Source organism: Syngnathoides biaculeatus, chromosome 10, assembly GCF_019802595.1.
Source record: "Syngnathoides biaculeatus isolate LvHL_M chromosome 10, ASM1980259v1, whole genome shotgun sequence".
In the NCBI taxonomy this organism is placed as follows: domain Eukaryota; kingdom Metazoa; phylum Chordata; class Actinopteri; order Syngnathiformes; family Syngnathidae; genus Syngnathoides; species Syngnathoides biaculeatus.
In genome coordinates, this window is record NC_084649.1 from 3,165,001 (window position 1) to 3,186,211 (window position 21,211).

Consider the following 21,211-nt stretch of genomic DNA (forward strand, 5'->3'; position numbering starts at 1 on the left):
ATGTATGTATGTATATATATATATGTAGTATGTATATATATATATGTATGTATGATGTATGTATATATATATGTATGTATATATATATGTATGGGTATATATAGGTATGTGTATGTATGTATATGTATGTATGTATATGTATGTATGTATATATATATGTATGTATATATGTATGTATATATATGTATATATATGTATATATATGTACAGTTGAAGCCAGATGTTTACATACACTGCAAAAACTTTTGTTTTTCTCACTGAAGTCAAATCTGACTAACCTTTCAAGATCACCAAAATTATTTAATTTTATTAAATGCCACAATAATGAGCGGGAATTATTTTCTTTGAGGTCAAAAGTTTACATACACTGTATTTCCTTTGTTATGAGTACCACTTAAGCTTTACACGATGAGGATTTTTGAGCCCATCGCTGATCAGTGAGTTAAAAAAAAAAAAAAAACACTGATCACAAGATGGAGCAATGACTTGTTCACAACTGTTATACATGTGTACTTAATTGCTCAAAAAAAGATAGGTTTACAATAAGTTATCTTTGTTCATGTCCAGTGAGGCATAGTGATGGTGAACAAAGTAATGGTGTTCTATTAGATGACATGAAGTACATACAGCAGTTAATGTATCTCGTTTTTGTGACATTTTTATTTGGTGGTGTGCTGTGAGATTTTTCAGCTAAATTTTGTCCCTTTGCTCCAAAAAGGTTGTAATTCACTGTTGGGATCAATGTCATGAACAGCAGCATGTTTACACACAACCACGAGTCTTAGTACTAGCTTGCTAGGCTACTAAATGTTTTGTTGCCTGCCTGTGAGTTGTATCGTAAAGGTACATGAACATACCTCAAGCATGCCTTATGCGAACGTCCCCTCCTGTCCTTAGCACCGGTGTCCACCAACACACGTTCCCTCCCATTTTCTTCATAAAATACATACAGCACAACCCACTCGCACTTGAATCTCGAATCAACGACTGAGAACTTTTCAGTCATGATGACTAGTTCAATCAGCGATTATCATGTTTGGGACATACCTGATTGTGTCTGTAAGTTGGAAGTTTTTTGTTAGGATCGCACTGCTCAAAGACTATATCATGTAGGTGGACCACGAGGACTCAAGAAGAAGCATTATTGTCCTGTGTCATAGCTCAGGTATATTGCTAGAGTATCCAGCTCTACTATTTTGTCTGCATGTTTGCAATCCCTGATGTACATCTTGTCATTGACTCTAGGGCCGGTGGAGAAATCTACCATGAGATAAGGTACATAATGTGAGGTTGCATTCAATGTTTGCAATTTCTGGGGAATGCCACTTTGCTGTCGCTGTGACCATGAAAGTAACTTAACTAAGGAAAAATGTAGTCATGTGGCTTAAAAAAAAATAAAAATAAAAAAAAGATACCAGCGTAGCACAGCGTGAGACATCTCGCACTTGTTTTATGAGATGAAAACCATAAAGCTGTAAAATTAGTGGAGACAGCTCGCTACATTTTAAAGAGTCCAGTTGTCGGTGTGGTGACTGCATTAGAGTTTAGTTCAGTGGTTAATGAGTTTGTCTCCTAATCAGTGTTGGCTGTACCTTGCTTAACACTGCTGTTATACTGTTATTTTTTTGGTAGTTGTTAAAGCAAATAATATTTTTTGCTTTGTGGATCTATTAGGAAGTTTTTTTGTGCACTTATTTTGAACACTAAGTGTGGGGATGAAATCCATTTTTTTTTGCATATTTTAACGCCATATTCAGTAATTGCAGCTCTGAGCACTGCCCGTCAACTTAGACTAATACTGAATACCTTTAAAAATGTCAAATGTTGCACTTTTGTAAAAACTATCATTAGCAAGGACAACCCCTTGACAGTACTTGAACCTAGCATAATGCAGGTAGTGATGCACGTTAACTAAGATGTCCAGTCTGACTGTGTAAGGAGCTTTTAAAGATGATAGTAATTTGGGGCGTCCTGTGGAGAATGACACACATACCACCAATAACAGCTGAATTGAAGAGTAAACATGGAGGGGGTAGTTGTCAATAGTTTATTGTAGTTCAAAGTGGCGGTTATATACCGTAAAAGGATTTCCCACTGTGAGGGCTTGCACTTACTCCGTGTGATTCCCCAGGAATGTATTGTCAGCAGCATGGTGGAGAATGATTTCCTCAACTGGACTCTTAAGTTTACTCCTCGTATTGCTCTCAACATAATTGTGTTTGCCTCTTGTTGCAAAAAGACTGTGTTGGAAAGTGTTTGTAGCTTGATCCATAAATAAATAACCACATCAAGCCAAGTTTTAGCGCATGTTGATTCAAATTCTGTTTGTCATTTTGTGTTTAGATATTTAAATACTGCTATTATCCATCCATTTTGCATACCACTTGTACTCATTTAGGATCAAGAGTGAGCAGGAGCCAGTCCCGCCTAAATAGGGGCAAGATGGGATGTGCACCCTATACTGTTTGCCAGCCAGTAACAGGGCAATTCGTATTAACCGTACATTTCGAAAATAGTGAACTGGACTGGACCTACTTTAGGATATCAAGCAGAGTTTACAGATGCCTCTACAACTGACCCATGTTGTGCATCCCAAGTATGAACCAAACTGTAAGTAAATATTTGGATACATAGTGGTGGCTTTTTTTTTTCAACATAAGGCTAAGGCACCCAAACTTAACGAAAAGCTGGTGTCTGATCTCACAGCAACCAGTGTCACACATCATGAAACACGTGTACTCATAATTATTTAACTATCTTCCTTGACAACTGGCCACAATTACTTTACATAATAGTTTCCATACTTATTTGATTTGTGTGTTTGCTACATATATTTATATGTCTGGCTATTTTTCTTTTTTAGGCTGAGCATTTCGTGACATTTCTTGAGACCTATGGGCATGTGTTTATCTCCGTCCATTACAATGGACTTCTTTATCATGTCAGAAAAGTGAAAAGGTAGTTAAAGAACAAATTCCCCTTTGGGGGAAAAAAAAATAATGCCAGCTGTCTGGTCTTCAACTGTAGCAAAAATGGCGCACTCCTCCTCATCCAGTGACAATGAGATTCCTTGGCTGACCCAGCCGACCTCCCACCGGGACCTAGCTCAGGCTGTGCGTTTAGTTTCTCGAGTCCAATTTCCTGCACTACTTCAAAAAAGAAAAATATCAGTTTTCTTAAGTATATGTGTGCAGCCTTGTATCAAAAAGCCTATGGCCTGGAACTAGACAGCAGGCTGGTGGTCTGGGGACCCCTGGGCTGGAATAATATATATTTCATAAATGAAAAGCCAAGATGAGAGGAACATTTTCTGTCCATATAAGCACCTCTTACAAACCTATTAGATGCCCCCAATGGGCACTTAATACAGGAGCCCCCAGACTCCTTATAAGCATGCAAGTAATGCATACTTGAACATCCCACGGCTCATCATTCACAACAGCTCATCCTGCGGCTCATCATCATTCACAACAGCTGGTGTATTGATTTTAGTGGTGTGAGCATCTTGATATGATGCTCTATTATGGCCCAATTGATTGACTTGTGGTCAGATACACAATCCCACCCCATACTCAAGCAGAGGGACTGTCTGAAATAGCTGCAGCAGGAGGCGATTAGATATGTTTGTTGTGGGCCACAGAGATAAATTGGATAATCTGACGGTTGAATTTTTGAAAGTGTTGGGTGAGCAGACTAAAAGGATCGTTAATACACAGTGCTTAAATTTTCAGGAGTATCAAATGATGTCAGACTGCTTGCTTGCTTTCTCAGCATTTTAGTTGTATTTGTTTTGTGTCTATTAAGATTGTCATGATTTGCAGTATGGAATTATAATAGAAGCAAACGGTGCTGATTTACTGGTTCTTCTTTTGGGGCTCTTTTTTTGTGGCTACAAACTATTACACAATGTATGTCTTCTGAATACCTGTTACATATACCGTACAGTGAGAGATGCAGTGTGTATATACTGTTGTTTGTTTTTTGGGAGCTTTCTGAAGTTCTATGTTCTCATTTCTACTAATGCATAAAAGTGTCATCATCAACTATATTGGCAAAAATATTCACTCACCTGCCTTGACTCGAGTATGAATTTAACTCACCTCCCATTCCTAATCCAAAGGTTTTAATATGACATTAGTTCACTCTTTGCATCTATAGTAGGTTTAACTCTTCAGCAAGGTTTAGGAGTGTGTTTATGGGAATTATCTTTCTCCTCTCTAATTCATCTCAAAGGTCTTCCATTGGATTGAGGTCAGGACTCCTTCCAGGCCAGTTGGGTTTATCCACACCAAACTGTCTCATCCATGTCTTTATGGACCTTGCTTTGTGCATTTGTTGCACAGCCATGTTTGAAAACCAACAAAGTTGGAAGCAATGAATTGTACAAAATATTGTCTCCATTCGTTCTAGTGAAAGGAACTGAAAGCACTTTTGGGCAATTCATTGCTCCACACCTTCTAGGAACAGTTTTAGGGTAGCCCTCCATGTTCCAAAAGTTATCACTGCTGTACAAAAGCATTGAAAATAAATTTATTGGGTGCTTTTAGTAAAGGGAAAAGGAAAGTTCTGGAAGGCATTTGACTTTGTGCATTGTGAACATTTTTTTTTTATAGTCAAGTAAATTGTAAAAAAGTGAATTGCCCTTAGCAGGGCCTAAAGTATTTATTTTTCCTACCAATGATGAGAGGATCCAGATCGTTCTTGAACCTCCATTATCAAACAAATGGAAACTAAATTAAATTGAGGAAAATGATTGAGCCTTACCTTAAAATGGTGACACACGTTTCTGGATTAGGCACATACAATGAAAAAAATAAGTATTTGAACACCCTGCTATATTGCAAGTTTTCCCACTTAGAAATCATGGAGGGGTCTGAAATTTTCTTCATAGGTGAATGTCCACTGTGAGATAATCTAAAAAGAAAAATCCAGAAATCACAATGTAGGATTTTTTTTTAACGATTGATTCGTGTGATACAGCTGCAAATAAGTATTTGAACACCTGAGAAAACCAATATTAATATTTGGTACTGTAGCCTTTGTTTGCAATGACAGAGGTCAAACGTTTCCTGTAGTTTTTCACCAGGTTTCCACACACTGCAGGAGGGATTTTGGCCCATTCTTCCACACTGATCTCTAGATCACACATGTTTCTGGGCTGTTGCTGAGAAACACGGAGTTTCAGCTCCCTCCAAAGATTTTCTATTGGGTTTAGGTCTGGAGACTGGCTAGGCCACGCCAGAACCTTGATATGTCTCTTACGGAGTCACTCCTTGGTTTTCCTGGCCGTGTGCTTCGGGTCATTGTCATGTTGAAAGTCCCAGCTACGACCCATCTTCAATGCTCTGACTGAGGGAAAGAGGTTGTTCCCCAAAATCTCATAATACATGGCCGCGGTGATCCTCTCCTTAATACAGTGTAGTCGGCCTGTCCCATGTGCAGAAAAACACCCCCAAAGCATGATTCTATCACCCCCATGCTTCACAATGGGGATTCTTTTTTTGGAATGGAATTCATCATTTGTCTTCCTCCAAACACAGTGAGTGGAATTATGACCAAAAAGTTAAACTATGGTGCCATCTGTCCACAAAACTTTCTCCCATGACTCCTCTGTATCATCTAAATGGTCATTGGCAAACTTAAGACTGGCCTTGACATGTGCTGGTTTAAGCAGGGGAACCTTCCCTGCCATGCATGATTTCAAATCATGACGTCTTTGTGTATTACCAACAGTCAACTAGCTTCACATTCCCTACTGTTGTATGTTTACATTGCAAGAGCTTTTTTTTTTTTTTTAAATGTCCTTTAAAAAAAAAAAAAAGATTGAAAGGAGATAAGATTTATTTCTTTGTGGACAAAGGTACGGCTTTCTTGCGTGTCAGAGAGTTGACGTTATTGAAACCGTTAAATTGTAAAATATAAAACTGTTTGAATTGAAAAGAAAGACTATCTTTTTCAGCCAATACCGGTTAGATGAAAATCGATCATGTGATCGGCACGATTTCCGATCGTGACTGCTCTAATAATTCTGTTGTGTTCCTTTTCAGGATGATTTCCTAATTTGTTTTGGTTTCTCTGATTTAGGGACAATTGTGCTTGTGCCAGGGAGGACAGGACACAGGTTTAGCTGTGGGTAACATGCAAGAGCCTCGGGTGTGTGGCTGCTCAATCACGTCCTACTTGTGTCAGCCTGTGACAAATGGGCCTGTACCTGTTGTAATCAGATTAGAAGACCTAAGTGATGTGTTGCTAATGTCCCACCTTGTGATCCCTAGCATTCATTTTATGACGGTCGTGGTTTAACGAGATTAGCTCTCAAATGGCTCTGCTCCGAGGCGCCATGAAATCTACCTCTGCTCGGGCTCGGAGTGGTGCCCCTGTGGTGCACTACCTGCGAGCCCTTCGCTTGTTCCGTGAGCACTGTTGCCCACAGGGATCCATCAAGAGGCTAATCCATATTTACATCTTGGCTCTGCTCTACAGGAAACCTAGGATCAACTCCCAGCTTGTGGCCCAGCAGGTGGCCCAGCAGTACCCAATGCCACCCCCAGCTAAAAAAGAGCGACGGGAGCGGAGCGAGCGCGTAGACCGGGAACGGGTGGACGGGGAAGGAGAGAGCGCTATCGGGGAGCCTCACCCTGAAGGTGAACGTCCAGAGATGGTGAGGCCCGAGATAGACACTTGTCCCCTTGACAAGGAAAAGAGCGACAAGGAGCAGCCGATCCAAGACAAAGCCGACAGAGAGAGAGACATCATCCCGGCCATCACAAAGAAGCCCAGCATAAAAAAAAGCAGGTCTGTGAGTATGGATGCAGATAGACAGATTTTGCTACGGGCGTCATTAGCTCACAGGACTTTCTCTGTCTTCCCCAAGACCCAAATCAGACAACCACCAGAGTCCACCCAGTGACAAGCAGAGTATACAGTCTGGCAAATCAGCCACCAAGACAAACAACAAGAACAATCATATTTTCAGGTATGTATCTCATACAATGTTCACAAGTAATAACTGTTTTCTTTTCACATTTGTTGCTTCAATTCTTTACATCATACTCAACCATGGCGATTATAATGGTACTGATTTATGAGGCTTAATAGAGGATGGTCGAAGAGGGCAGTGTGAGGGATGGGTGAAGGCAATGTGAATGATGTGGTCTTGAAAAGATCATGTGCTGCGAGGAAAACACCATTCATGTCATCGACCTTAGTTATGCTTGTTATCGCAGCACATGCGGAGTCTGCTAAATGTCTTTTCTGAGTTTGGTCACCTGACGTTCCCCATATGTGGTAGTAATGCTTGACATTGTAACCTTAATTTCGGTCCACAGCAAAGATTGATATTGCCCGACATCGTTGAAAATTGATTAACACATCTCACACATGTAATACTACAGTTCCTGACTCGTACCAATGTACTGCAATTGTCGTTAATAAAATATCTTTAGATGCTTTTTAATGTTTTATACTATACAGTTCTCTTTGTGTTGATTAAAAACTTAAGTAAAATTGTGGTGTTGTCGTGGGGTCTGGAGGGCATTGATGGCATTTAAATCGATATCAATAGAGAATATAACTAGAATAATCTGTTTGAATTTTGGAAATGAACATATTAAACATCACAAGGAGAGATAGGCAAATCCCCGATAGCAAGTATTTATATGGGTCCGGTATCAGTTTATTTCATGATAGGTGGTGCTTGAAGGCTGCCGATACTTAGGACAAAAATAATCTGATATTAAGTCCATGATAGGTGGTGCTTGAAGGCTGCCGATACTTAGGACAAAAATAATCTGATATTAAGTCCTCCTTGCCAATAGTAGGTGCTACACAGCAGAAGGTTTACACAATGGCGAATCATCATGTGTGCCAAAAAGACGTTTTTGTTTACAATCGTCTGTTGTTGTGTGAATTGAAGCTTTATGAATCAAGAGTCTCTCTAGTATCGGTCTGGAACCTTTGGTATAGAACATCCCCTCCTCGTGAGTCAAAGCACCATAGTATATTTCTTTTCTGTGATACCTTCAGATGTTGTGTCTGTGAGTCCACAGCAGCCAGTGGGACCTCTGAAGCTGACCTTTTCTCACTAATTCCCCCCCCTCAGGCCCAAGCTGAAGAACATCGACCGGAGCACAGCGCAGCAGCTGGCCATCACCGTGGGCAACGTGACAGTGATCATAACAGACTTTAAGGAGAAGAGCCGTTCCTCGTCCACGTCCTCGTCCACGATCACGTCCAGTGCAGGCTCTGAACAGCAACACCAGAGCTCCGGCTCCGAGAGTATGGACAAAGGCTCGTCGCGTGCCTCCACGCCCAAAGGAGATCTCTCCGCAGGCCACGACGAGTCCTTCTGAGGGTCTGCTCCTTTCTCTGTTGATCCCACCCACTTGACCCCCTTTTCACCTCACCTTGCCGGACACTATGGATCCCCAACGGGGAGAGACTTGACCTTCCCCACGGCCACGCCGCCTCTGTTCCATGACCAACTTGGATGCGAAGAAGGAGTGGAGCGAACATGGAAATGAAGGCCTCCCTCCGGTGGGCAAGGAAAAGGAGCCGTGGACTGAGCAGAGTTAATGCCCATGCTAGCGTCAAGGCACTTGTATGTATTGTTTTATATTTGGACATGGCTGTGAGGCCAAGTCGATCTTTTTGTTTTGGTTGAGAACATTTCTCCGCTGGGCACAATAACCACCATTGTTTTATTTTCATTATTATTATTATCATTTGTACCCTTATTTATTATCTGTGGCACCTGTATAATTAGTTATTTTCTGTACAATGTTGAAGCTTGGCTGCGTAGCTCTGCTGACCGATCCTTCCCTCAGTGTTCTTATTGCAGTTTGAAATTATGCCAGACCACACACACACACACACAACACACACAACACACACACTCGCAAAGGTGCTAGATACACTGTGAAACGTTTTTCAGATATCACTCAATGTGATGAAGAATCCAACCGTCACTCCCTTTTCTCAACAAAATCGTCTCACTCTGAAAACTGTTGGGACCTTCATGGCTGCTGTGTGCATCAGAAGTCCAAATAGTCAACTTTGAACTAATAATCTTCTCCAGTATTGTGTGTCCTTAACTGTACAGTGTAGGCTGTTGTGTAAAACACTAAAAGCTGTTGGTATTTGCTCCATTCCATTGTGCAGATGTTGAGTTTCCTGGCTCCAGGTGAAGTCGTGTGGCTATTAATTTGGCGTTTATCCCGGCGCGACTGAAGGATAGTTGCACGCAGTTTCACTTGGTGAAACCATATAGAAGGAACTGTTAACACACTTCAACAGATGTCGTTTGTTTTTGTTGTGGCACCTCAAAACCTGTTCGAAACCAGTGCAAACAAGTTCTCTTAGTGACAATTTCGTTTCTTTTTTTATATTTGCTAAATGGTCATTTAAACCCTAGAGTCAGTGTCAGTGAAAATAAAATTACAATTGCTTTTTTTCTTTTTAGAACGGCAAGGATTGTTCAACGTTCTAATTTCCTTGCCCCTACAGTTGATACGAGAACAACCTAATTTCCTTTTAAGTGTATGAAATTGTATAAAGAATAAATGTGTATATGATATCTTAGTTTTATTTATTGAAGGACCAAAGGAATTTCATATTGACATGATACATAGATGAATACAAATTTGAAATACAATTATTGCAATTATCTAATGTTTGAGATGAATAACAGTTTAAATAAAGACTAATATAATCCCTGTTAATGGTGTTCTTATTGTTCACTCGCTCTGCGCAGCGCGACACACTGGACATGAGAGGTGAGCTGTGTGAGCTCTCCCATCACCATAGATGTAGCCCCCCACCCCCCGCCGCGGCATACCAGGTATGGCTGAGGTCCACCCCAGCAGAATTTGAGCATGATTTCATGTGTGCTTTCTCACGAGGGGACGATAATCCTTTATGTATCTCATACCTTTCTCTTTCCTTTGCTCTTAAGTGGTTCAAATGTAATCATGTACATGGGTGCGTATGAAAAAAAAATGCCATCAGTGTTCGAAGTGGGGAGAAGCCAAGTGGATAAAATGAGCTGAAGATGAAATGTTGGATTTTTACACCCGGTTTTGTAATACAATCGTTTGGAAATGGGCCCAAAAAGCCATTGTTTCACTTGCCTTATCTGCAACCATATAGTAGTGCAAGTGAAAAGATTTGTTAAATTATTGACAAATGGCCATTTGAGTATATGACGTATTGCTTGTACATAGTTTTAAAATCTGCAAACTATTAAAATGGCATTGACGCTAAAGTCATTTGTTCCTCGTTTTCTTTCCGCGCAAGCAGTTCTGTTCTTGTGTGCAACCAGTAACCTTAATTTACTGTGTAAAGATGGTTACATTTTTTTAGCTTTGTTTGTCAGAGATCCAAATATAGTATGCTTGTTTACTGACTGTATATCTTTAAACGTGAATTCCCAACTCTGTATTATACAAACTCACTTCTTCCTATAAGATGTCTTGTACAATGGTTTTAAAACTTATTGATCTGTTGGAAAAGAAATGTGAGAACATTTGTAGGACAGTACAATAACGCATTTGTTTGTTTGATCATTTAAGTTTTTTTTTTTTTTGTTTGTTTTTTTTTACTTTTTGGGTTTGTTTCACCTCTAGCTGATGTGTCATTGTTTCACTTTGTGAAATGGTCAAATTATGTTCCTGGTGTGGAAAATGTATGTTGCCTTTTCAGCAGATCACAGCTTTTTTTTTTTTTTTTTTTTTTTTTTGTCCAGCTTCTAATGTTGAAATTCCGACATGTTCCTGGCATGTGCACGACTTTGCGCTTATCGACTAACCTGATCATTTTCCTTCTTGCTTCAAATAGAAATGTCTATTTATGAATTTTGCTTGTAGTTTTTCACAAATAAAATTGTTGAAGTTATCTATTTGGTCTGCTGTGCTTCTTTTCACACCCCAGTGCAACTTTCAGCCGCTGCACCGGTCAACAGGAAGTGTGTATGCTCCTTCATTGATTGAGCTGTCCTGTGGAGTGTTTGTTGGCACAAGCGTACTCATACGTGACAAGCTCTCAATCATCTCTTCCCTCTTTCCTCTCCACAGGCTGCCTAGCAGACCACAGTTTGTGTCATCTCAAATCTCCCACCAACCCGCTTGACTTTCTCTTACGCCGAGAAAACACTCCAATTAGCTTCTGATCTCCGGTTAATGTGGGACTGACTCTTGTTCAATATCTTTGGCTCTATTAAATTTGTCTATTTTAATCATTATTATTCATGAATTAGTCTTGCTTATTAGGTTCCATTTGTATGGATTTGAGTTACGAGTGAGCTGGAGTCTATTCCAGCAGGGTAGGTTACATCCTGGACTGGTTGCCAGCCAACAATAGGACACGTATGTACATTAACCATATGATGTGTTGATTGTGTAAGACTGTTATGGATAATAGTAGCAGCTTATAGACAACTGCCTGTTGAGAAGCAGTTTTGGTGGTTCGTCTTGCAGGCTGTATTTGACGTCCAATCTGGAAACACACTTGTCTGTAACATGAGTAAGGTGTCGTTCTAAGCCAGATCTTGCAGGAAAAGACTGGAATCCTTCCTCCTGCTCTTTGACTTATGGCCGCTTCCACACCGCCAACAAGGAAGCACAGAATCTCTCCCTTGAGGAACGTGTTAAGTATATCATAAAAAAAAATGAGCATTGCTTTCAGGTCACAACCCAAGCAGTAAGACGTCAAATCCAAGTTGGATTGGATGTGACGGGGTCAAATTGCAAGACTGAAGAAACTTATCTTTGCCTCAGAACATCCTGAACTACAGCAGTTGCCCTTTGCCCTAAGCCACACCCTAAAATGCAGATCGGCCAACCACAATGCGGCACGGAACACTTTCCTGGCAGCGTGCAGTTGAAGTCAACGACAGCTTTCAGCAGTTACACTTCACTAAAAAGCAATTTGGATCAAAATGCTGAACTTTATGCACATCATGCAGAGGTTGGAAGGACATTTATTCAAAACCCAAAATGAACCTAGGTTAACACACCAGTCTGAAGATAAACAAGTTAATTGTATGATCTGTCAAACAGGTGGCATGGTGGCGCAACTGTAGAGCGTTTCCCTCACAGGTCCGAAGACCGGAGTTCAAATCCCTGCTCTGCCTGTGTGGAATTTCCATGTTCTCCCCCTGCCTGCGTGAGTTTTCTCTGGGCACTCTGGTTTCCTCCCACGTCCCAAAAACATGCATTTATTGGAGACCCTCAATTGCCCCTAGGTGTGACTCTCCGTGTGTCTCCAGCAGTGTGTGAGCGGGCTGGTGACGAGTACCAGGAGGAGGTGACGAGTTGTTGAGGCTCTGTGTGGTTCTTTTAAGCACTACTTGGGCTCCTGGTGGTTAAATGAATCAATTGAATAAATAAAGAATGAAGATTGAATAATATTAATAAAGTGCCATCATGCCTTGTTTATTAAAACTTGAATCATCCAATCTACCCGAGTTCAAATAAGAGTAAATGGGAATTGTAAATTGTTGTTTTACAGATGACCGAATTTGGAGATTCGCTGTAAATGACCTAAATCACAGGTGTCAAACTCTGGCCCGTGGGCCAAATTGTCATTATATTTGGCCCGCGAGACAATTTAAAATTAATATTAGAGCTGATCCACCGGTATTACAAGTATTACACACTTATTTGGTTCCATATTGAAAGGTTCATTTGTTCAACCTTGGCCCGTGGTTTTGTTCAATTTCAAATTTTGGCCCTCTGTGAATTTGAGTTTGACACCCGTGACCTAAATTGAAAGGTCAGTGGTTCAAATACCAGCTCTGGCAGTCCACTGATGAATTGTCTTTCACCACGACTGAACCCAAAATTGCCTCCAGGTCGGCATCGTAAATGACGAACGCTTCTCAATCGCATTACATGGTGAAACAAAAGAATAAATAAATATTCAGAAAATCAACGAAAGCACAGTAAGCAAAGTATTTGTACTTGACTTTCCACCACTGCACCTAAACTGTTATTATATACTCGCTAGTAAATTGTATCTTCTCTAAAATTGAGAGATATTGAGTACATGAATCCATGATGGAAAATCATCGTAATTGTGGTGCTTTGTTACCTCCGCCATGCAGCCATGCAGCAAGTAATTACAACTGTTAAAAAAATGGGTGGTGGGGCTAGGAGAGGAGGGGGAGGGGGGGGGAGACACTGTTCTACACCATCTCCTTCACAAGTGGGCAGAATACTCACGTGCGGCCTCCAGCTGTGTGTCATTAACATGTAATTGCAGCACCTCAACGCTCTTGACTCGCTTCTTATCTAATCGCGCCGCATGCAGCTTTGTCGTACAGGTTGCACGCATGTGTCGGACGCATTTGATGAAGTCAATGAGATATTTGCGGGACTCGCTCATGTTGAGAGAGAAATCAAAGGCAGCCGCTGTCTGCCTGAAGAGATCAAATCCCTAAATAAAAGCGCTAAGATGAAGGATTTATCGAGCTGCAGCCTCGGCGCTCATAAAGTAGAACAGTAAATCTCCGCTGAAGAACTTTACTTCTTCTGCCTCATGTCTCTTCGTGGGAGGAGGGTTTTTTTTTTGGTAACACCTGTTGCAAATATTGTCCTTTATAGCATGATTGATTGCTTTATTTGAACATATAAACAGGGAGGCAAAAAATATATATAAAAATTAATAAATTATATCATTACATGTTCAAAAGGAGTAGGAGAAAGGCAAAGAACATGTTTAGTGCTCCACTTTAATCGCCAAATGGATTTTAACCTTTAGTAATACATAAATGGTGATACATGTAGAATACACTCTGTCATGTTAATGTATTCAGCGAGACCCCATTGCTCAGTGGTTAGAGCATTCATTTGGTAAACCAGCGGTCGTGAGTTTGTGTCTCGCTGGGGCCTCTACTCCCCAAGAGGGGTTGCGTCAGGAAGGGTTTCCGGCGTTTTAACAAAAAACTGCCAAACAAATATGAGCGTTCATCTGAGATGTCACGCTGTGGCGACCCCTAACGGGACAAGCCGAAAGAAACTCTCTCTCTCTCTCATGTTAATGTCTTCAGTGGGCCCACATATATTGCACAGGTGTACAATATTTCTGTGATGAAGTCCAATTGACAAATAAACATACGAGAGCTAAACAGGAAAGGAAATATTTGAGATTCATTCCGAATAATTAATTAACTCTTTTCTTGTTGTCATGCGACATACCAAAATGATGCAGGGTAAGGAACCCGTGTGTGTCTGTGTGTGTGCGAGCGCTTTTTAAAGGGTAATTGACCGTGCATGCCGGCAGAGTGTGCGCTTCAGTGGTACATAATAAGTATGCATTAAGTGTAGTGTTAACACGAGCCTCTGTGCGGTAAATCATTGATGAACCTTTGGACCTTGAAAAGCGTGTAAAGCAGTTTTACCTGCGGGTCACATGCTGTAATATGAAACTTGTTGACACCTTTTACACGTCTACATTAAACATAACTGCCTCGGGTTGTATTTGTTTCAATTTGACCCTTTCACTTATTCCAATTCAGATGCCATTTAGTTATAAACTAGCCAGTAAAGCATAGAAATAAGGATATACATACTGCATTTCTTGCTGCATAAGATTATGCTCCCCCAGAGTAATCTGTCTTAACGGAAGTCCGTCGCTTTATCATTTTGGCTAATTACTGCTGAACAAATGCCTGTCTACTCAAAAGTGCGTAATCAGTCTTGACCTGCTGGCTGGCTTCGATGTTTTAAGTAAGCCACTCTATGATACTCACCCCAATTGAACTGTGAGGATTTGAATATCCATTAAAAAGAAGATCCTGATGACTGTGCTAGCCACTTCTTCCAGCTCTTCCGGAGAGATCCCGAGGTGTTCCCAAGCCAGCTGTGTGACATAGTCTCTCCAGCGTGTTCTGAGTCGTCCTCGGGGTCTCTTTCCAGTGGGACATGCCCGGAACACCTCACCAGGGAGGTGTCCAGGAGGCATCCAGACCAGATGCCCCAGGCACCTTATCTGGGTCCTCTCAATGCGGAGGAGCAGCGGCTCGACACTGAGCCCCTCCCGGATGACCGAGTTTTCCACCCTATCTCTAAGGGAGAGCCCAGACACTCTGTAGAGGAAACTCATTGTGGCTGCATGTATCTGGGATCTTGTCGTTTGGTCACGACCCACAGCTTGTGCCCATAGGTGAGGGTAGGAACGTAGATCAACTGGTAAATTGAAAGTTTTGCCTTTCGACTTAGCTCCTGCTTTACCGTAACAGACCGATACAAAATCTGCATCATTGCAGACGCTGCACCGATTTGCTTATCGATCTTGTGTTTCATTCTTCCCTCACTCATGAACAAGACCCCAACACACTTGAACTCCTCCACTTGGGGCAAGATCTCATCTCTAACCCTTTTCTGAGTGGCTGGGGAAATGGAAGTCTGGGCATCCCTGCTAAAGCTACTGCCACCGCGACCTGACCCAGAAAAGTGGGAGAAGATGGATGGATGAATGGATGAATGGATGAATGGATAACTGTGCTTTCACAGCCTACTGATGACAGGGAGGGTGGGGAGAAGCAGATGGAAGGAAGTCACAATTATCAAATCATCATATCTACTGTATTCCTTTCGCCTTGTCCCGTTAGGGGTCACTAGTTATCATTATTTATGCTAAGAATGATGGGAACTTGCTCCATTGTGCATCAAAGCCATCACCGTCACGAAGCACACATTGGAGCAGGGGGTGAGTTGCTGCATTAGGGTTTCGGTGTCTTGGTCAAGGGCGCCACACTTGTGGGTGTGAACCAAAAAGCCCCCGCTGTGAAAGGTTGCATTCTGAAGTACTCGACTGCGACTGCCTACTTTCCGTCCGCTTGATCCGAGATGTGCCAACTGAAATTGTCTCGGGTTAGCGGTTGGTATGCCTGCCCCCGTAGTTGACAGGTTCAAATCTTGACTCAGGCCCTCTTGAAATTTGCGTCAGCTTTATGAAGCTTGTGTATTTTTTTTTCTGCAGCTACTGCAGCTTCCTCCAACATTCCGGAAACATACATGCTAGGCGAATCGACACTTCCATATTGCCTCTATGGAGTGATTATTTGTTTACCAGTATATCTGCCCTGTGATTGGCTAAAGACCAATCACAGTCCTCCTCCGGGTCACCAAGTGATATAGTTCGGGAATCTATAAATTGATAGAGAATTTAAGCATACACAAACTATTTTTCCTTTATTTATTTATTTATTTGTTTATTCATTTGTTCATTTATTTATTTATATAGATGGAGAAATGCACTACAAAGGAGAGGAATGAAGATTAGCCGAAGTAAAACAGAATATATGTGCATGAACGAGAGGGGTGGAGGGAGAAGAGTGAGGCTACAGAGAGAAGAGATAGGGAGGGTGGACGACTTCAAATAATTGGCGTCAACAATACAGAGCAATGGTGAGTGTGGTAGGGAAGTGAACAAACTGTCCAAACAGGTTGGAACAGCTGGCGGAAGGTGTCTGGTGTGTTATGTGACAGAAGAGTCTCTGCTAGGATGAAGGGCAAAGTTCATAAAACAGTGATGAGGCCGGCCATGATGTACAGTTTAGAGACCATGGCACTGAAGACAACAGGAAGCAGAACTGGAGTTGGCAGAAATGAAGATGTTGAGGTTCTCTCTAGGTGAGAGCAGGTTGGTCATTAGAGGGACAGCCAAAGTTGTATGTTTTGGAGACAAGGTTCGAGAGCTCATACTTCGATGGTTTGGACATGCTCAGAGGCGAGAGAGTGAGTATATTGGTAGAAGGGTGCTGAGGATGGAGTTGCCAGGTAAACGAGCTCGAGGAAGACCAAAGAAAAGATTGATGGATGTTGTGAGGGAAGACATGGGGGCAGTTGGCGTTAGAGAGGAAGATGTATGAGATAGGCTTAGATGGAAAAAGATGACACGTTGTGGCGACCCCTAACAGGACAAGCCGAAAAGAAAAGAAGAAGAAGAAGAAGGGATTGTATTGTAAAATTAGGACCACCTTGGTGTGAATAAAGTTGTAGAATTATTATCACAAAGATGAGATTATATGAACAAAGTTCCGATGTTACGTGAATGAAGTTGTAAATATACAAGGAAAATGTTAGTACTGGAAGGAGAATAAACCATATATTGGAGCACGGAACATAAACCAATCGGATCACCTTCATAAAGATAAACAGTAGAAAATGAATTAATTGACTTCTTTATAATCATAGCCAGTATAACCTTTGGTATGAGTTATTCAAATGAACCTAGAAGAGAAAGGAAATAAACATCCCATATTTGGGACATTTAAAACAGAAAACAAAAATTATAATGATTCAAAAGAAGAATTTTCTTGTGTGGTGTTTTAGCTTCAGCCTCTGTGACTTTTTGTAAAAACGGAGAAAATATTGTTGAATAACCTTTGCTACATTTTATTCCTCGACGATGTATGGCCTTCAACGAGGAGAAACCCATTTGGAGATGGATCGCTCAACCGGTAGTCATAAGAACTAAAATCACACCAACTGGATGAGAAGGATCAAGTTTTTCCTTTGCAGAATATTATAATATATATAATAATATGTTGTTGTTGTTGTTTCCATCTAAACGCTGAACTAAGCATCTTTTGGAAAGGACAACAAGTATTCCCTATTATTCATAAATGGCAGAACACAATTGTGTGTTTGTCAAAATCAATCCATGTTTGTTGCCATGGATGAAGAGTAGAATGAAAACATTGAACGTTGTCATTTGTAAGATAGCCGCTTTTGGAAGGCACAAAGAAAACCACATGACTCTTACATCAACACAAGTTGTTGTTTGTCGTTTTTGGATTTGAATGTGAGGAAAAGCTGTTGTGAGGTTAGGTACATGCTTTATTCTCCTGACAGTCCCCCGATGACGCCTCTATTCAAGCTGGCGGTGACCATCACTCACTCCCAAACCTGTGCAGAAGGCTGGCAATTTGGTCTGACTCCAAATGCGGGTTTCCATTTGGGAGCGCGCCAAAGAAAACAAGTGAGTGCTCAGCCACACACTGAGGAAGGCTAAACACAAACTTGTTCATTCGGCTGACCCCGGACTGTCAATTGTTACTTCTGGCAGGTAAAATGGAATCCATTCCGAGGTCAAAGTATTCCTCCTAAAAGCTCCCTGCTGCATCAACAAGATGACTTTCCAGCTCCAGGCAAGGATTAGGTAATGAAGTGCTGAATCCGAGACATGGAAACAAGACTGCTGATGTTACTCATCAAAAAAAAAAGAAAAAAAGAAAAAAAAGGCACTTCTTCTAATATCGTGCCAGTGACAACTCTATTGTTTCCTGTCTCGGTTAAAGTGACAATTACTGTCTGGTGTGCTTGAGTCCACCGACAATAAACTGAAACTCAAAGACAACAAATGACAATAACAATGGGAAAGAAAAGCATTGATGCGTCCATTTTATTTAATGATGATGTACAATTTCACAGCAGGAGCGGTAACCAATGATAGTTGACTCAGCGCATGTTTACGGGAGAATGACCTTGTACAAATACTCGTCTTTGTTAGTTTGCATTTTTTGAAAAGTACAGACTAGGGTGTTTTTATAAAAATCCACATTCACTTGCACTTCAGAACCACTTGAAGTCACGGTGAAGTGATTGTAATTCGTACAGTGGGAGCGTAAAAGCTAATCCGCACTCACTCCTTGTCCTCTCACTCTTATTCACACGTCTATTTCTACACTAACTCGGTGTATATTTAGTTTGGGAATTTGAACTATGGGAAAAATATTTCTCTGTTGGTCACCATACGCTTCATTTGTAAGATACAAGTACACGTCACTGCCAAAGCGTTAACCAAGCTTATTATTTTGAGCAGCGCACACACGAAACAGCATTTACACTTTGGATGTAAACTGGCATGTTCATTTCCGGTTTGTATGACGACAACACGGGAAACATGTTCAAGCTCCAAATGATGCTAACGATAATGGCACGACGCAGTGTTGGTTGAAGGAGTCACCGCCTTGGATGTCATTTTGAGCTCAAAAAGTCATGACCAAACTTTGTTTTTGTTTTTTTGTTTTTTTCAAGATAGACAGTGTCATGGTAGCTTGTAATAGATTGACACCGGAAACATCTGAAAATGACATCTGACCTTTCTGCTGGAAATGCTTGATTTGTCGCATTGATGACTCCAAATTTTTGGGCAGCCTCTTGTCCAACGGCATGCGGAGTTAAACTCCAGTTTTGAAAATGCATGTTGGGGGGGCCTTCGTGACTGCTGTAAATCTGACAGGATGTGAGGTATAATTCTGAGGGGAGGCAGGTTAGACACGGTTTTGGTCATTTCGTGGCCCAGAAGACATTGAAGAGTGACGTCAGCGCTGCAATTACAGCCGATATGATCATAGCAGCTCCGCTTGACTGTGGCAGAAGAAGAAACTGATATGCTCAACTCTGAGAAGTTGAAGCAAATAAAGCAAGATGAGGTCGAACAGGAAGCAGACCTCCACACTCTATGAATTTATTTATGAATGGATTACGTCTGACATCCAACACACGTGACCACTATACGCCGTGACAAAATTCCACAAAACCACGTTAGACCAGTTGTTTGACCTATTATGCCACATTCAGATTCAGTAACATGTGCTTGCACAAAAATCAAGATCACACAGTTTTTGTACCCTGCCACAGGTGTGCCGTTTATGAAAATAGAACCCAAAATATTGAAAAAGCACTTAGACTCCAGTAATTTTCCTTGCACGCAGCTGACATTATTGGTTGTTCATGCAATCAGGTACAGTATGTAGTGCATAAATGTCATCCGTCTCTCGCCTGCTCTGGAGATATCTTTTGCCACCCGACTGTTTATCTCGGCATGTTCCCCTCCGATTGTGTGATCGTCACAGATGGGGAGCGCAGCGGTGAAGCATTCGCAGCTGTTACAGCTGTTCAGCGCTCCCGCACACCGATTGATAATGAAGATAACGATGGAAAAGAACGAGGATATGGGAAAACCAAAGTGACGCGCACGAGGTAGAAAATAAAGGGGCTTCTGCTGCGATATTAAATCCACAAGTGAGGGGGGTTGCTGTGCATTGCGGTGATTGCGCCGCGGCTGCTGCTGCTGCTACTGCTTCTGATGCTGCTGCGTGATTATTTTTGCGAGTCTCGGTGAAAAGCTCTCTCCTCTGCAGCGGGGAGCATAATGAGATGTTGAGAGGAAATGGAGTGCGGCGTCTTACTTCAGGCGTTGGGTGTCTGGATTCATAAGTGGGGGCGGAAGAATGGGAGCACAAGGGATGTTCCGTTCCAAAGACATCAGCGTACTACAAGGCATGTGAGCGGAATGGTGCGACGCTGCCAACTGGCACCCCCCGATACTGCATATTGAGCATCTCTCCTCCAGAGAACCACGGGGCCCCCGCACTCAGCCAGCCGGTGAATCATTAATGTGTTCACTCGTACTTGCCAATGTGTCTATGACACATTCTTTTTGTTTTGTTTTTATTTACACAGAGGAGATTTAGGGGTGCGACAGACATATCCACGGAATGGAATGCCGCAGCTCCGCTTTGTTTTTCCTCAGTTAGAAATCTCAACCGAAAGCAACGGACTCTTCCTTCAAGGATTGAAATGCAGGAGACACAAGCTGAAGCCTAAACATCACCTGGCTGCATCTTTTTCCACACTGGCCCACAAGCACAACAGGCGAAGCGAGGCAGGTGTCTACTGGCTTTAAGATAGAAGCAACCTGTGCCCCTCTCATATATTTCATCAGCGTTGGAACTCAATGTCCGTTCTTGGGAATTGATGGATAGGATTTCTATGAATGTGAAAACAGGCTGTGCTCTACTCACGCCGCTGCCGCTGCCGTGGAAACAGGCAGCCGGCCAGCAGATAAACCATTCAACTGTTTGACTTACTCCTCTCGCGGGTGTGCAGTCATTTCATAAAAACTATTCTTTACATGTATGAGTACACAATGCTGTGTTTTATCACTGCTAATGTCATTTGATTGATTTGACATACAGTATAAACCATATATTATATTTAAAAAATGACTAAATCTTTCCCGTTTTAGGTCAATTGCAACCACACAAAATTATTTCGATGCGCTATATTAAACGATCATGATATCAGGACTTCTTTTTTTTGACACATTTTCATTACTTTCTTTGTTTGCATACAATTGCTGTCTTTAAACAATTTCCAAAATCCAATTGATAGTCAGCTGAAGCTTCTGATTTACTGACAAC

General features: G+C 41.6%; 1 protein-coding gene across 1 annotated transcript in view; it reads left to right on the plus strand.

Moving 5' to 3' along the window:
- Positions 1-10,554, plus strand: part of rybpb (RING1 and YY1 binding protein b) — a 39,138-nt gene extending 28,584 nt beyond the window's left edge. The window contains exons 3-5 of the mRNA XM_061833392.1: positions 6,484-6,795; positions 6,875-6,976; positions 8,102-10,554. Of these exons, the coding sequence (XP_061689376.1) occupies positions 6,484-6,795; positions 6,875-6,976; positions 8,102-8,351 (664 nt within the window). The 3' untranslated portion in view covers positions 8,352-10,554. The remainder of the gene's footprint in view (positions 1-6,483; positions 6,796-6,874; positions 6,977-8,101) is intronic.
- Positions 10,555-21,211: the final 10,657 nt, after the last annotated feature.